The sequence below is a fragment of the Petaurus breviceps genome, unplaced genomic scaffold (assembly GCF_028583685.1).
Source record: "Petaurus breviceps papuanus isolate PSGF00001 unplaced genomic scaffold, PetGlider_PUasm1.0 90681, whole genome shotgun sequence".
Taxonomy (NCBI): Eukaryota; Metazoa; Chordata; class Mammalia; order Diprotodontia; family Petauridae; genus Petaurus; species Petaurus breviceps.
The window spans coordinates 5,490,241-5,506,626 of NW_027187307.1; the positions used below are offsets into that span (position 1 = coordinate 5,490,241).

The 16,386-nt window shown below is 52.9% G+C and overlaps 1 protein-coding gene across 4 annotated transcripts in view; it reads left to right on the top strand.

Annotated features, from left to right (window-relative positions):
- Window positions 1–7,186: 7,186 nt before the first annotated feature.
- The window catches only part of PCDH19 (protocadherin 19), a 111,017-nt gene continuing 101,817 nt past the window's right edge, over window positions 7,187–16,386 (top strand). For 2 of the 4 annotated variants that reach the window (XM_069065277.1, XM_069065278.1), the window contains exons 1-3: window positions 7,187–11,112; window positions 14,064–14,204; window positions 14,776–15,103. In XM_069065277.1, the coding sequence (XP_068921378.1) occupies window positions 8,972–11,112; window positions 14,064–14,204; window positions 14,776–15,103 (2,610 nt within the window). In that variant the 5' untranslated portion in view covers window positions 7,187–8,971. The remainder of the gene's footprint in view (window positions 11,113–14,063; window positions 14,205–14,775; window positions 15,104–16,386) is intronic. The other 2 variants (XM_069065279.1, XM_069065280.1) reach the window with 1 other exon arrangement.

A 16,386-nucleotide genomic window follows, 5' to 3' on the forward strand; every position in this document is an offset into this window, starting at 1 on the left:
GAAGTCTATGTCCCTGTATGAGGAGACCCCATTGTACACATAGAAATAAATATAAGGCAATCCTCAAGGTATCGTCTCTTTTAGATAGACTCTCCTCCTTCCCCCAGCAAATGAAAACCATTTGAGCCAGAGAGCATGTGTGGACAGAGCCTTCCATCCCTGTAGGCCCCCACTTCTCTGAGGAAAGGAGGGAGGGCTTCCTCACATCTTTTTGCTGAAGGCCAGAATTGGACGTCATAATAACTAGGCACTCAGCAGCATTTTGGTATTCATTTTATGGATGTTACTGTGTGTGACAATGTCTGGCTTCTTGCTTACTTTGCTCTATCTGCTCATATAGTTCATGTTAGTACCAAGAGTGCTGCTTCTCTGAGTTTCACTTTAAGCTCAAGTGACAAGCTGTGGGTTTAAATTCCCACTCTGCACTTTATTACCTTTGTAACCCTTCACGAGCATTGCTTCCTTAAACTAGGGCTGGGGTGGCTGTGGCTGTCAGCTTCCCCATATGTCAGATGAGGGAATTGGACTAGATGAGCCCTGAGGTCCCTTCCTGATTGAATCCTTGAGCCTATGCCCCTCATCTTCAGTGTTGCTTATGCTTTCTTCATCTTCTCACTCCCTAGGCCAGTTCATGTAGGAAGTCAAAGCACCTTATTCATGCCCCTTTCTCTGATGCTCTTCCTGGGCATTCCTATCTGTACCTACTCATGGGCATAAGGCAGGGATGGGTGGAGGAGTCATATGGGCCCCAACCAGTGTCAGCCATGTCCACCCAAAGCTTGTGAATCCTTTGGGTGGGCCTCAGGTTGCCCCTACTCAATGTCATTGGTTTTCTGATGGTGCCAGGGAAGCATCCAGAGTGGCTTAAATCTCACTTTCCAGGACCATGACAGCTTTGTATCTTGGGAGGAGCAGAGAGAAGTGAGGGAGCTCCTGGGCTCCCAACTCTGGTGAAGTTGAGCTAGAGACAGAAAGGGCCCAGGAGAAAAGCAGGTCAGCAGGTGAGAGTTCTCCTAAAATGGTGCAATTTTGTCCCAACTGCACCATCACCATCTAACTGCACATCTGGGTTCTCTTGGTGGGCTAACTTGGAGATCTGCTTGACCTCCAAGCCAACCAAAGTCCGAGATTCTAAGGAAGGAAGTAAGGGTTCAGACAAAAACAAACTAGGTAGCAAAGGAAAATGGGTGACTTTTCTGTCCCTGGCTGGCCCCAAACTGCATTTCATCCATCCATGCAGATATATGAGCCATCTTAGCATCTGGCCTGCTGCTGCCCCTCTTCTGGACCATGGACAATGCTTCCCTTCCTGGATGAGTTAACCTTTTCCACTTGGGAACTCTGTCCTGGGTCTGAGCTTGACTGGCAAGTCAGTGCAAAGTCCCCTACCAGATGCTCTCAGAGCCGTCTACTCTGGAGACATCTTGCTATTTATTCAGCCTCCCACCGTGCACTTGCCCTGCCCCTAATCCCACCTTCCACCTCTTGCTCTGGGCACAGTGATAGTAAAATGCTAGTTTCTTAAAAGCGTGGAATATCTCACTTTTGTATTGTATCCTAACCACCCAAAACAGGGCCTGGCCCATATTAGATGATTAATTAGCAAATGCTTGTTCCTTCCTTCACTCTGCTTTGATTGAATAGCATTTCATTGCAAAGTTGCTGTGAGCCCCTGGCAGTTCTGGAGGGCCCCAGTAGAGGGCAGTATGATCTGAAACATAGCCTATTTCCATAGGCACAAGGGAAGCCAGGACTGAAGTTCACCAGCCATGGATTTTTGTTATTTATCTGTCAGAGTTTGGATGGATTCAGGTTGAAGCAGGGAGCTGAGACAGAAGCAAGACAGAAATTTAGGGGTGAACTATGTTGCTCTCTTCCTCAATCCAAACCTGACTCATTCTTCAGCCCTCCCCCCTTAAGTCCCATCTCCTCTAGAAAGACTGCCTTGAGTACCCCAATCCAGCTTGCTCTTGCCTTTTTTCCAAACTAGCATTGGATCGAGAGGTGTTTTCTTAAAATCTGTGCTAATTGTTTTGCATCTCCAAATCTCTTCCCATGGCTCTCAAGGGCAGGAGCCACAAGTTGGCTATTTGAATGTATTCCTTCCTCTCCAACTTTCTACTTATGGTGATGAATGAAAAACCCAACTAAACCAAAAAGCTCCATCCAGTTAAACCATGCTTCTGTGATCTACTCCATTGCAACACAGTGCAGAAGGGGGAGAGGATGAGTTTTCCCCCTGAGTGGGGCACTATGTACTCTAGTTGGATAACACACCTACCCTCCCACCCCCATACCCCCCCACCCTCCCACCCCCACACAGCCACCCACAAAAGGAGTAGAACTAGAACATGGAGATTGCTGGCTTTCTGAGAGCCATGGAGAGCTTGGCATCACCACCTCCAAGCCCTCTGGTGTTGTGTGGAGAGTATAACTAGGAGGGTGAGCATGTGTTTGCCAGGACTGGGCCCTGCAAGAGAAATAGGGTTAGTGAGGCACTTAGTCAGCAGTGCCCCCTAGTGGTGAAATGTATGCCCACTAGGACCTTGGGCATTATGCTCACACTTAGCTCTTCCTAAATACCTTTCCAAATTACAAGGGAAGCTGGGAGTGTGGGATGACAAGGTCACCCTTCATAAGCCACTTAACCTGTCCCACCTTAATTTTCTCATCTATAAATGAGGATTAGAAATCTTTCCCTGATATCCAGAAAGCGGGTTCAAGTGAGGGTGTGCTCTGAAGAAGGGACAAGTCATCTTCAAGAGCAAAGTGTGTCCCCCAAAACCTATAGCACAAAATTCTACATACAGTCAATATTTGTTGAATGAATTCTTATTCTCTTTTCTTGTACCACTGATCCTAGAAAGAAAGCAGGGCCCAGGAAAAAAATCTTCAATTGATTACTATCCTATTCCTTCCTTCCTTCCTTCCTTCCTTCCTTCCTTCCTTCCTTCCTTCCTTCCTTCCTTCCTTCCTTCCTTCCTTCCTTCCTTCCTTCCTTCCTTCCTTCCTTCCTTCCTTCCTTCCTTCCCTGTTTAGGAAGCAGCTACTGTGTACCTGGATTTGTGGAAGGCACCAGGAGCCACACAGTACTGTTCTCAGGGGGCAGACAGTCTAGTTGGAAATGTGCAAAGCTCTACAACTGTAAGTGGCTTGGACACAGAGCATGACATTATAAGGCCTTACCTGATTGCAGTGAAATTCAGTTCACCAAGTATTTTATTCAGTTACTCCTCCAACCTAGGCACTCCATGCTCAAAGAGAGAAATGAAGAATTCCTGCCCTCAGGCTGCCCTGGTGAGATGGAGACCATGTGAGGGCTCATTGTCTCCATTTTAGGAGGGGACAGGGAGGCTTTGATTCACAAATCGATTTGTCCAAGCCACAGGGACAGGATTGGAATTTAGGGCTCTTCTGGCTTCTCTCGAAGCTGCCCTTTCTTGCCAAAGCCCCTCCTCCTAGCTTAGCCACGGTGGCTATGGGTCAGGCCTTTAAAATGCAGCCAAACCCAGTTAGTCCCAGAGCAGGGCCTGCTACAGCAAAGGGGAGAGCAGAACAGTTGTGGATGGCCACTCAGGTGGGGGGGCCAAGGCAAGGAGGTTTCTCAGGCTCCCCCCATTGTGCTTCCACAGAGCTAGTGCTGCCCGCCCACCGTGGGGTCACCTCTCCATCCTCCTGTTTTCTGAGCAGTTAGGGACACTGGAACAGGCGCTTCCCACTCATGGCAGTGAGAGCTCTCTGTCCCTTGCAATGAAGCCCTTTGTAGCATTTGGCACTATTTTCGTGGCACCGCTGACATCTCCAAGTCCAAAGTCTCTTTTCTAATTTTCACTCCCAGCCTCAAGTGGCTGGAGAGACCTGCCGTCGCCCAGAGGCCTCCTCCAGGCTCTCAGCACTGCAGCATGGACAGAGAGCCCTGTGTCTTATAGGCTGCTGCTGGAGGAAAAAAACCCAACAAAAATTAATACTCAGCAAGGTCGCTAGATGGCCCTCTTGTGATTCGAAAGAAGCACCGAGCCCCCGCCTCCTCCCGGACCCAAGCGAGCTGAGCCTACAGCGGAGGAGGCAACTTTCTACGGACCAGCGTTCCTTAAACGCCCAGTGGTGGTGGTGGTGGGTTCGAGAAGAAACGAAAAAAAAAAAAATCAGGAAGGGGCTTTGGGTAACTGAGACAATGAGCGGACTCGCTGCAGTCTGGGGGTGTGGCGATCGCCATCCAGACGAGAGGTCCTTGGTTCAGCGGGAACGATTTGGTAGGGGAGAGGGCCTGGTGCTTTGGCAGCTGTAACTTACGACGGCCTGGTGACTGGGGGAGTGTCAGAGAAACGAAATGAAATCCCTGAGTCCCCCTCCCCATCCACGCTGCCTTCTCTTTGGGGGCTGAGGGTCCCTAGGCCCAGGTTGATGAAGGGGCTCTCCCTGGGGGCGATCGCAGTCTCGGGAAGGGGTGCATTGGACGACAGCCCTTTGCCATCCCTGCAGGGGCGGGGCCGAAGGGCACTGGTCTTTGGCCGAGGCGCCGCGGGTCCCTGAAGCCAGCGCTATAGCGAGGACATTGAACTTCAGTGGAATTCTCCTCGTAGTCTAGATCAGACGGTCGAATCTCGCTTTTCTCGGAGCTCTCCCTGAGGGCAGAGGGGCGGCTTCCTCCTCCTCTGGGGGCGTGCATCTCTTTAAAGGCCAGTTGCAATGTTAATCATTTTTTACCTGAGTAATTCTCCCATTGCTTCTTGACCTGGGGGATTGTTAATGGGCAAGACTCCTATTCAGACTATTTTCTCCAGCTCAATCAAATCCTGGAGGCGCCAGTTTACTTTTATCGATCAGCGGGTTCCTGACAGGCTTTGCCACAAGGAAGCAGCAGCATCCTTTTTTTAACTCAAAGGGGAACAGCTCGCCTTAAAGTTTACGGCTAAAAGCCTCTATGCAGAGCATGCAAACATTTTAGCAGGCTGCGAACGGTCCTGTTCTGAGAGAGCGAGCCCCAGACCTTTTTTAGGGAGACACAGAAGTGACGGGACCCGGGGATCACCCCTTTAGATCCCCCGCAAAGGTTTTGGTGGTGGTGGGCGGGCAGAGTTGAGGCCTTTTTAATTACTGCTAAATGCCCTTTGTTCCTGTCCACTCCCAGTAAAGGTAAGTAACTCCGCTCTAGGGGGGAGAAAGAGGCCAGAATCGCTGCTGTCCCTTCACCCCCACCGCAGCCTCGCTCCCGCTGGTCACTGAGCTGTTTTTCACCCTCCGCACCCTTGCTGGTCCCCACCCCTCCCGGCCCCCAGGCCTGTTGGTTTCTGTGGACCTCTGCTCTCCCCCCCCCCCCCCCCCCCGCTATGATTTGGCTGGTCTCTGGGCCCTACCGCTCCCAGGCTTCCTGGGCCACTTCCAGGATGCTGTCAGCCCAAAATCTGCGCCCCCTACCCACCCATCCAAAGGGGGAGCTCGCCGCCGGCGCCTTCACTTGCTGGCTGCTGCACTGGCTACTTCCTGCCCTAGGTGGTACCCATCAGAGCCCCTCGATTCTCTTCGACCCCAACCCCTCCACGACAGACTCTTCGACGCCGACCGTGTGCTCTGCGGTGGGGGAGGGCGGGTCTCCGCCCAGAGGTGAAGAGATTTCCTTAGAAGTGAGCTTCGTTTGTCCTTTCGTCCCCCTCCCCGCCCCACTGTGAGAAGCTAATGAACCAGGGCCACCGGCGGGGGGAAGGGAGAGGGAGGCTGCAGAGGGAGGCAGGCTGCTAGGAGATGGCAGGTTTTTGAGAAAACCCATGATGTTTCCAATTTGACTTCGGATTGTCCCTTTAAGGGTGAAAGTGAGCCTTGTTACGGAGCCGAAACCTTAGGCTGCTTTTTACTTGGGCTAATTACGGGTTTGCTCACCTAACTGTCTAAACGTCCCACCCAACCTCCTCCTTGCTCTGGGGGGGGGGGGGGGGGGTGTTCAGGGCATTCCCCCCCCCCCCGTCTGGACCCCTCTCTTGCGGTTGGACAAACAACTTCTTGCCGCGAGTGTTTTTTATTCTTGTAGCTAATGACCTTAATTAAGGTCCCTAGACAAAGATGAAGAGCTTCCCCCCCCCCCAACCCGGAGTGGGGCCGCCGCCTTCATTTATTAGGGCACATTCACTGGGGCGCACTGATGTCATCAGGTCTCTCTATTCCAGTTCTGTCCTTCCGCGCCCGGCAGGGAGTGGGCCCCTGAGCCTGCTGCCCACGCCGACCGAGCCCGGACCAACCGATGGGCACACAGGCAGAGCACTGCTCCTGCTGGGGGATCAGGGGTCGACACTGGATTTGTCTTCCCCGGCCTGGACTCCATCGACTTGTTGGAACATGGCTTATTTATAGGAAGCTACATTTCAAGCGGATATAGACAACCGTCTTACACAGGCACACATATCCACATATAACAAACCCAGGAGTGCAGCTGCTCCCCCACGCCCCCCGACTTGTATTTCTTTAGCTGAGACGAATAAGTGGGAGAACGGAGCAAGAAGTGCAGCTTTAGTTACTGGCATCTCCGAATTTGCCCTGCCTGGGGGGCGGGAGGATAGAAGTAATGGGAGGGAGGCTGGGGGGCGGACAGTAGAACCAAGCTTTCAGGGATCACAGCCTTTCCAACCCTAGGTGTCCAGAAAGAAGATCCAAGTTTTTTTTTTTTTTAAACAACACAAGCCTCCGAGCCAGACCAATGACACACACACACACACTCTCTCTCTCTCTCTCTCTCTCTCTCTCTCTCTCTCTCTCTCTCTCTCTCTCTCTCTCTCTCTCTCTCTCTCTCTCTCTCTCGTCCCCCATCCCCTCCCACCGCTGTTTTTCTCTACCTCAAGTCAAGAGACAAGAGAGCCAGGAAAAAGAGAGAGGAAGAGAAAAGGTAGAGAAGAGGAAGGAGAGGTGTCTTATTAAAATCATGGGAAAAATACAATCTCCGCCAAATCTTTTCGCAGCATCGCCAAAGAAAGCGGCAGCAACCGGTTCATCCAGAGGATGAACTGCGGTGCTCAAACCTAGCCCCTCCCGGCTTGGGTACCACTTCTCTGTGTGTAAGTTTCTCCCTCTTGGCTCCACCCCTTCGGCGAGCCGGCCCCGCCCCTCTAGCCAGAAACACGTTCTGCTGTCTGCTGATTGGCTGCAGCCTGGCGTAGCTCCGGCTCCAGCAAGCCCTCTCTCCAGATTCCGCGTCCAGTAGTTTGCGGCAACGGGAGGAGGAGCAGCAAAGGAGGAGGAGGAGGAGGCGGCGGCGGCATCGGCGAGGCGGTAGAGAGACAGACAGAGAGAGAGAGACACACACACACACAGAGAGAGAGAGAGAGAGAGGGAGAGAGGGGGTAGAGCCTTCAGGACAGCTCGGACGTGCAAATGCATGGCAGTGCCAGGGTGGGATTTTTAAACGCACCCGCAGACGGTCCCCAACTGCTGGTCTAGAGATTCTGGCTGCCTGAGATTTTTTTTTTTTAAGAACTTAAAGATCTCTCCGCCGGGTACCAGCAGCATCTTCAGCACACACACTCACACACACACACACACGCACTCACGCACAGATACCTAGAGAGAGCGCGGGGAAGCAACCCTTCCGCGAGCCCAGAGAGAGCCGAACGAAAGGAATCTGGGCCTGGAAGTAAACTTTGGCTGCGAGAGCGAGCGAGCAAGGGAGAGAGGGAGCCGCGGTAGCCTATCTGGGGCAGCCGTGCGTAGAACCGGATGCCTGCAAGAGGAGGATGAGCTCTGGGGGATTTGATCCGACAGCTGCTGCGCCAATTTCGCACCCACCCCACCGGAGCCCGAGGTAGAAGGCGAGCCCACACCTGCGGTATCTCAGACTTTTCTGTGCCAATCCATATCATTGTGACTCTCCATCCTCCCTCTCCGATCCCTCTACTCACCTTACCCCTCCACCCCAGCTGTTTGAAAGAACTGAGACTTTGATTTCCTCGGGCAAATCCCCTGGCAGTTGGTTCAAAAACTTGAGGTGGTGGGGGGAGTGCGCGCCGGGGTGCGGCGGTGGTAACTTTGATTGCCCGATCGCAGCCGCCCGCTGCCCTTTGACTCATTAGGGGCGATTCCCTGCAGACAGCCCTCCTGTCGGTGGAAACCGACCGACAGGCGTAGGAAAATCCCTTTGCGAACGAGAGCCCCCGCTACCGCAGCCTCTCCCCTGCCCGCTGGCCTGAGCCTCGGGACCTCAGAGCGGCTTGACAAGCCCCGGCGTCTGCAGGACTTTAGCCGCAGACGCGGCTGTCCTCCCCTTCCTTTCTCCTGACATTAACCAAAATCTATCTATTTATCTATCTTAAAAACAAAACCAGCAGACAGACTGACCAAGCCATAAGGACGCGCTTAAAGTGTGCCTGTTTTCTGCAGTAAGATTTGTGCATTTTTGGGGAGGGGGGAAGATATTTGCGCATGCCAGGTGCAAAGACATCTAAATCTCCCATTCAGTGACTGTGTGTGTGTGTGCGCGGGGCTCTGTGGCTGTGTTCTTGACTGTGCTTTAGCTTCTCATTTGTTTCGGTAACTTCTGTTTTTGCCTCGGCTGTTCCTTGGACCAGGCAGAAGAAACCTCTGTGCTCCCTTGTGCCTCCAACGTTCCTCTCCTCGCTTTCGATTTGGGGGGCTGTTGATCGCCGCTAACTTTAAAGGGACTGAAACCGAAGCGGGGGTGAAATTGACCAGCTGGGCAGTCGGGATCGAGGAGAAGAGCTGAGCCAGCGCGCTAGCTCTCGCCCTATTTCTGTCTCCTCTCCCTGTCTTTCCCAGCCTTTCCGCATCCCAGGCGTTTGCTTCGCCTCCTGATTCTTTTTCGTCCTGCTCAGCAGGACCCATCTTCTCTGCTTCTTCTTCACGCTACCTTCCTCCCCGCCAAAAAAAGAGGATAGAAACAAAATAAAAGCAAAAATAAAAATCAACAGGCAGACCAACCAGCCGAGTGAAAGGGAGTCCGTGAAAAGGAGAAGTCACGGAGCCAAGAAAAATGGATTCTTTTATCCCCATGCTCCTCCTCGAAGCTTTGCTGTGGACCCAGGCGGCATCCTTGATCAATTTAAAATACTCAGTAGAGGAGGAGCAGAGAGCGGGGACAGTGATTGCAAATGTCGCCAAAGATGCCCGAGAAGCCGGCTTTCTGCTGGACGCTCGGCAGCCCGCCTTCCGGGTGGTCTCCAACTCGGCCCCCCACCTGGTGGACATCAACCCCAACTCCGGGCTGCTGGTCACCAAACAGAAAATCGACCGGGACCTGCTGTGCCACCAGAGCCCCAAGTGCGTCATCTCCCTGGAGGTGATGTCCAGCTCCATGGAAATCTGCGTGGTCAAGGTGGAGATTAAGGACCTGAACGACAACACACCCAGTTTTCCTAGCTCTCAGATAGATCTGGAGATCTCCGAGACCGCTAGCCCCGGCACGCGCATCCCGCTGGACGGCGCCTACGACCCGGACTCTGGCAGTTTCGGTGTGCAGACATACGAGATCACGCCCAATGACCTTTTTGGCCTGGAGGTGAAGACCCGCGGCGACGGCTCCCGCTTCGCCGAGCTAGTGGTGGAGAAAAACTTGGACCGCGAGACCCAGGCCCACTATAACTATCGCATCACAGCTCTGGACGGTGGCGACCCGCCGCGCATGGGCACCGTGGGGCTCAGCATCAAGGTGATCGACTCTAACGACAACAACCCGGTGTTCCCGGAACCTACCTACTCGGTGAGTGTCCCCGAGAACGCGCCCCTCAACACTCCTGTCATCCATCTCAACGCCTCCGACCCCGACGAGGGCACCAACGGCGAGGTGGTTTACTCCTTCTACGGCTTTGTCAACGAGAAGGCCCGCGGCCTCTTCCAGATCGACCCGCACAGCGGTCTGATTTCGGTGAGCGGCGCCATCGACTATGAGCAGGGCCGCGTGTACGAGCTGGACGTGCAGGCCAAGGACTTAGGACCCAACTCCATCCCGGCCCATTGCAAGGTCACCGTGAGCGTGCTGGACGTCAATGACAACGCTCCGGTCATCAACCTGCTGTCAGTCAACAGTGAACTGGTGGAGGTGAGTGAGAGTGCCCCGCCGGGGTACGTGATTGCTCTGGTGCGGGTGTCCGACAGAGACTCGGGGGTCAACGGTCGGGTTCAGTGCCGCTTGTTGGGCAACGTGCCCTTCCGCCTCCAGGAGTACGAGAGCTTCTCCACCATCCTGGTGGACGGGCGCCTGGACCGCGAGCAGCGGGACCAGTACAACCTTACAATACAGGCCCGCGACGGCGGCGTGCCCTCTCTGCAGAGTACCAAGTCCTTCACCGTCAAGATCACTGACGAAAATGACAACCACCCACACTTCTCCAAGGCCTATTACCAAGTCATAGTGCAGGAGAATAACACCCCTGGGGCCTACCTGCTCTCGGTCTCGGCCAGGGACCCGGACCTGGGCCTCAACGGCAGCGTCTCCTATCAGATTGTGCCCTCGCAGGTGCGAGACATGCCTGTCTTTACCTACGTGTCCATCAACCCTAACTCGGGGGACATTTACGCCCTGCGCTCCTTCAACCACGAACAGACCAAGGCTTTCGAGTTCAAGGTGTTGGCCAAGGACGGGGGCAATCCTTCCCTGCAGAGCAATGCCACGGTCCGGGTCATAGTCCTCGACGTGAATGACAATACCCCGGTGATCACCGCGCCGCCCCTGGTCAATGGCACCGCCGAAGTCTACATCCCCCGGAACGCCGGTGTGGGCTACCTAGTGACCGTGGTCAAGGCCGATGACTATGATGAGGGCGAGAATGGAAGGGTCACCTATGACATGACCGAAGGCGACCGGGGCTTCTTCGTGATCGATCAAGCCAACGGCGAGATCCGCACCACCCGGACCTTCGGGGACAGCTCCAAGACCACTTACGAGCTCATTGTGGTCGCCCATGACCACGGCAAGACCTCGCTGTCAGCGTCTGCCTTGGTCTTAATCTACCTGTCCCCGGCCCTCGATGCCCAAGAGTCCGTAGGGTCTGTTAACCTGTCTCTGATTTTCATCATTGCCCTGGGTTCTATCGCTGCCATCCTCTTCGTCACCATGATCTTCGTGGCAGTGAAATGTAAGAGGGACAACAAGGAAATCAGGACCTACAACTGCAGGTAAGCGCACCTGACACCCTCCCCCCTCTTTGTTGTGGCAGATATGGTGATGGTGACAATGTTTGTATGTCTCTGTGTTTAGAAAAGCCGCTTTAAAAAAATTCACCAATGCATAAAGTTTACTTAAATACTTTTTTTTTTGAAGGCAGAAAAAGGTTTGTCCCAGCCCAAGGGGATCAATTCTCTGGCTCTGACACTTTGCTGTAAGACAGTCGTTTACTGTTTGCATTCTGTCATAATGATGATAAGCAGAGAAGCAATTATCTTTCTAAAATTTGCACAGCTGTCTCCACGAAGTTATGGCAGAAAAAAAAAATAGAGAAAGAATAGTTTCTTTTCAAAAAAGAAAATGTGCAGAGCCCCGGCAGCCCAGTAACCAGTGACGGAGCCTAGCTTTGGGCCAGCTCTGCCAGCTGCCCAGTCCCGGTGGAGAGGATGTGCCTGGGAGGGAGAAGCTGGGCTGGGAGTTTGAAGTGGAATGGAGGAGGGGAGAGGGGGGGGGGAAGGAGCGGGGCTATTAGAGAGCCTGGCGGTTGTGCTCTGCCGAAGCGAAAAGCTGGATGCAAAGGAAACAATTTTCTCAGTGATCTGGACGTTTCCAAAGGTCTGGGTGCTTTTCTGGGGTGTAGACCTAGCACCAAAGCGACTTTTGTATCTAGATGGTTATTGTTATTATTAGAATTACAACGATAACGATAGGGGGGGTGGGGGCATATTGGTGGCGCTGGCAAGGTAGAGGCATTATTAGCTTGGGGCCCCCACCAGAGAATGCCACTATGGAGACTTGTGCCTCCGAGTCTTCTGAGGGGTGTGTACCCGGCGCCGGTGAGCAAAGAGAAAAGGTGGAAACACGGAGAAATCAGAGAAGAAATGAGATTTCATGGTTCGGAGACTAATTAGAGGGTAAACCCAGATACTTTTATGCGCATTCTTCAAATCCAGCCGGTGTTTATTATTTTTTACAGCACCACCAAATCAAATGGTTAAAAAAAAAAAAAGGTTTTTGGAGTTTGATGCAAATGACTGCCAGGTTCCTGTGTCCTCCCCCTCCCCCTCCTCCCCGGCCCGCCCGGACCCCGCAGGTGTGTGTGTGCGCGCGCTTTTGCCACACAAGCATTTCTCCTGGATCTCAGTTTGACCATCTGTGCTTGACGTATGCAGCAAGCAATCCAAAGCCGTCCTGGCCTGAGTCCGAGGCAGCGGCGGCAGAGGGGCAGCGGGGCGGCTTGGGTCCGAATGGGCGCTTAGAGGCCGAGCAGCCCGAGTTTGCCCGACAGAGGCGTCCCCCATGAATATCAATGAGGGCCCATAAAAGAGCAGCTGCGGCATAGCCTCTGAACTGGGGCTAATCCTGTTAGGAGGGAAGTGGCCCCGACTCTGCTCCTGCCCTGTGGGACGGGGAGATCTAGGGAGTATCTAGCCGCTGCTACTGCAGCAGCAACTGCCCCTGGCCCGGGTCTGAGCCCGTGCAGCCGGGAAGGATGGGGCTTCTCCAAAGTTGTATTTGGGCCGCGCCAGGGGCAAGTGATGGGAGCCCAGGGCCCTGCCCACCGAGCACAAAGTGGGGGAGTGTCTAATCCCTTTGCTGGATGAAAAAGAATCTAGAGCCGAGCTCTGCAACCTGCCTAGAAGAGAAGCCCCTCGATGAGAGAGAGAGAAACAGAAAGAGAGAGACGGAGAGAGAGAGAGACAGAGAGACAGAGAGAGACAGAGAAACAGAGAGAGACAGAGAGACAGAGAGGGAGGGAGGGAGGGAAGGAGAGAGGGAGAGAGAGAGAGAGAGAGAGAGAGAGAGAGAGAGAGAGAGAGAGAGACAGACAGACAGAGAGACAGACAGAGAGAGAGAGAGAGAGAGAGAGAGAGAGAGAGAGAGAGAGAGAGAGAGACCAGCAGTCACATAGAGAGAGCCCTTGTCGAGCCAGGGGCCAGGCTGGCTGCCCTAGGCAAACACGCGTCTGGGCTACTTTCCCCCTCCTCCGGCCCCTCCCCCCTCCAGACAAGCACTCTGCGACTAGGGATGGCTGGAGATTAACGAAGTACAATTCAGTGCCATGACTGATAAATAAAGGGCAATGCCCAGGATGCCTTTGCTAGGTACTGTGAATGTCCCTTTGCCAGGCTGCCCAGTCTAGGTGAGCAAAACAACTGCTGCTGCCCAGTGGTTTCGGGCAAGGATGCTGCTATATCTCTATCTATCTGCATTTTTTAAAAACAGCTAAGATCCTGAGGTGCCCCCTCCCACCTCCCCCCACTAGTCCTAGCCCTGCAGCATCGGTGTGCTCTCACTGCCTGTCTGCCCAGACCCTGGAGAGGCTTGAGGAGGATGCCGGGAGCTTCTCAGCTCGAGGTGTGGGCCGTACCCAGGTGGTGATAGCCTTTCAGTGACTATCCTTTCCCTCTCCTACTGTCTGTTGCCTGGGCTCCTCAACAAGCTGGACTCTAGGGACTGGGCTTCCTTTTTGGATGGCCTTAGGGGTCCCTCACTGTCCTCTGGCAGCCCCCTTCCTCACCTAAAATTCATTGATGAGACTTGAGAGATGTTATGCAATAGCTGTGTGAATTGTCCTTCCTTTTTGTAGGCAGACAATTCCATTTGGAGAACGAGACTGCTGCCACTTTCTTTTTTCCTTGGAAGAAAAAAACTGTATTATTTATTGGCCATGCTCGTTTACTTAATACTATACAGAGATTGCATTTCAAAACAATGAGAAGTCCCGTGCTGTATAAAGTAATAACCGGTTTGTAGAATCTGGCCCCATCCGAATGCCTCTCCTTTGCTAAGCTGCCCAGGAGCTGCTGTATTGTTCTGTGCCCGTGTCTCTGTCTGTCTGGGTCTGTGTGAATTGAATCGCATTGAGTTCTCTCTGTTCCGTTTCCAGTCCCACTGTCTGTAGGTCTGCCTCAGTGAGAAGCCTGCTGCTGAATTCACTAACCTTGACATTCTCTTGCAGCAGCTGTGTAGCCATCCCTCGCCTCTTCTGCCATTTCATAAAAAGGCCCAAACGGCAAGTGGAGGGTCTGCGGCTCTGTTTCTCCTGGGAACAGGGAGGAAGGCACAAAAGCAGGGGAGAAACGGAGCCCACCGGGACCAGGTACAAAAGGCACTGCTCCCCATTCAAGCCACCGTGGGCTGGCAGGCACGGGGGTGGGGGGAGGGCGGGAAGGGGATGGGACAGTGGCCTGGCACCCATTGCTGTCACCAAGGGACACTCCAGACATGCTTGGCTGGCCAGGAAGGCCAGTGGTCAGTGACAGAGGATGTAAATTGCTAATGCCCCAGTGGAGGGTTATTAATTACTGGGTTCATTTTCCCTTTCCTTCATCCCCATATCTGGCCTTCCACTTGTAGGTTCTCTCAGGCCCGGTGGCAGCTCACAGATTGGAGCATCTGAGCATTGTGTTGTATCTTTCTAGTGGGCTCCCTTTCCCCCCTGCCAAATTCAAAAGGGAAGAATGGGGGGGCACTAAATTTGGCCTGCAAACTTTGTGTCCCTGGCTGATTTTCCTATGCCAGAAGCACCAGGAGGAAACAACTCGACGTAATGGGTGCAGAGAAGAAATTGAGCTGTCGGAGGAGCAAAGCCCTTTGGGTGGCTGCTGCTTATCACTCAGGGCATGTTGCCAGCTAGCACAAGAGGCTCACTATGCTTTTCTGTCACACAGGATTGCTGAGTACTCCTATGGGCACCAGAAGAAATCAAGCAAGAAGAAGAAGATCAACAAGAATGACATCCGGCTGGTGCCCCGGGACGTGGAGGAGAATGACAAGATGAATGTGGTCAGCTGCTCCTCCCTGACCTCATCCCTCAACTACTTTGACTACCATCAGCAGACCCTGCCACTGGGCTGCCGACGCTCTGAGAGCACCTTTCTAAATGTGGAGAACCAGGGTGGTCGGAATGCAGGCTCCAACAACATCTACCACCACACCTTTACTGTGCAGAGTGCCCAGCAACCTGACCTGATCATCAACGGGATGCCCCTGCCAGAGGTGAGTGTGGGGAGCCCTCTGGGCTGCCTGGACTGAACCCTTTTGTTTGTTTGCTGTCCCCCCACCAGCCTGGGCAAGTGGGGCTTATAAAGGTAGCCCCTTTGGGGCTCAAGAGCCAAGGTGGCTATTCATGGGTGCTGCCCTCCAGGGTGGTGGCATGGTGCCAGGGCATTTCTGCCCTGGCTTCCACATTTCACCTACCAATGACAAGGACATTTTAAGGGAAAATGGAGTAAAAGAGGGAGCAGTTTCATTTGCTGGCAACACCCAAGGAGCAGCAACCAGGACAAGACTTCCTCCAAAGCTCTACAGGGCATTGGCCCAGTGATGTAATCCTATATTTTTTCCCATGAAAAATTGAGGTGAGGAGGAAGAGGCCTGAGCCACAAGATATTCTGTCTTATTGGCCCCACTTGCTTCAGGAGAGCCCACCATTCTAGCAGGGGCTCTGGCAGGCTGGTAGAAAATGATTTAGGAGAAAGCAAGCTGTAGTGGAATTTAGACTCTACCCTCTATTATTCTGGGGCTGTGGTTCCAGTTTGGAAATGATTACAGCATGGAATTTGTCATATTCCTGCTAACTGGCATCTTCCTTAGAGGGTGGTTCAAGAGAGAGGGGCAGGAAGCAAAGTTCCTATGGCACTTGGTAGTAGCTCTGGTTGCAGTTGGTAAAAGAGGAGGTTGAAACTGTCATTTACCATGTAAATTTTTTTTGGATTAACTGGATATCATCTATCTGTGTCTACCATGGCACGATGAAATTGTCATTTACCAGGATGGATTTTTGGATAAACTAGATCTCAGCTCTCTGGGGCTGCCATTACATGGCAAAGTGAAATTTTCATTTGCCAGGAGGGGTTTTCTGATAAACTGTGGATTTCAGCTATTTGGGGCTGCCATTACCATGGCAAGGTGAAATTGTCATTTACCAAGAGGGGTTTTTGGATCAACTGTGGATCTCAGCTATTTGGGGCTGCCATTACATGGCAAAGTGAAATTGTCATTTGCCAGGAGGGGTTTTCTGATAAAACTATGGATTTCAGCTATTTGGGGCTGCCATTACATGGCAAGGTGAAATTGTCATTTACCAAGAGGGGTTTTCAGATCAACTGTGGATCTTAGCTATCTGGGGCTTCCATTACATGGCAAAGTGAAATTGTCATTTACTTGGAGGGGTTTTCTGGTGAACTGTGGATTTCAGCTATTTGGGGCTGCCATTACCATGGCAAGGTGAATTTGTCATTTACCAGGAGGGGTTTTCGGATCAACTGTGGATCTTAGCT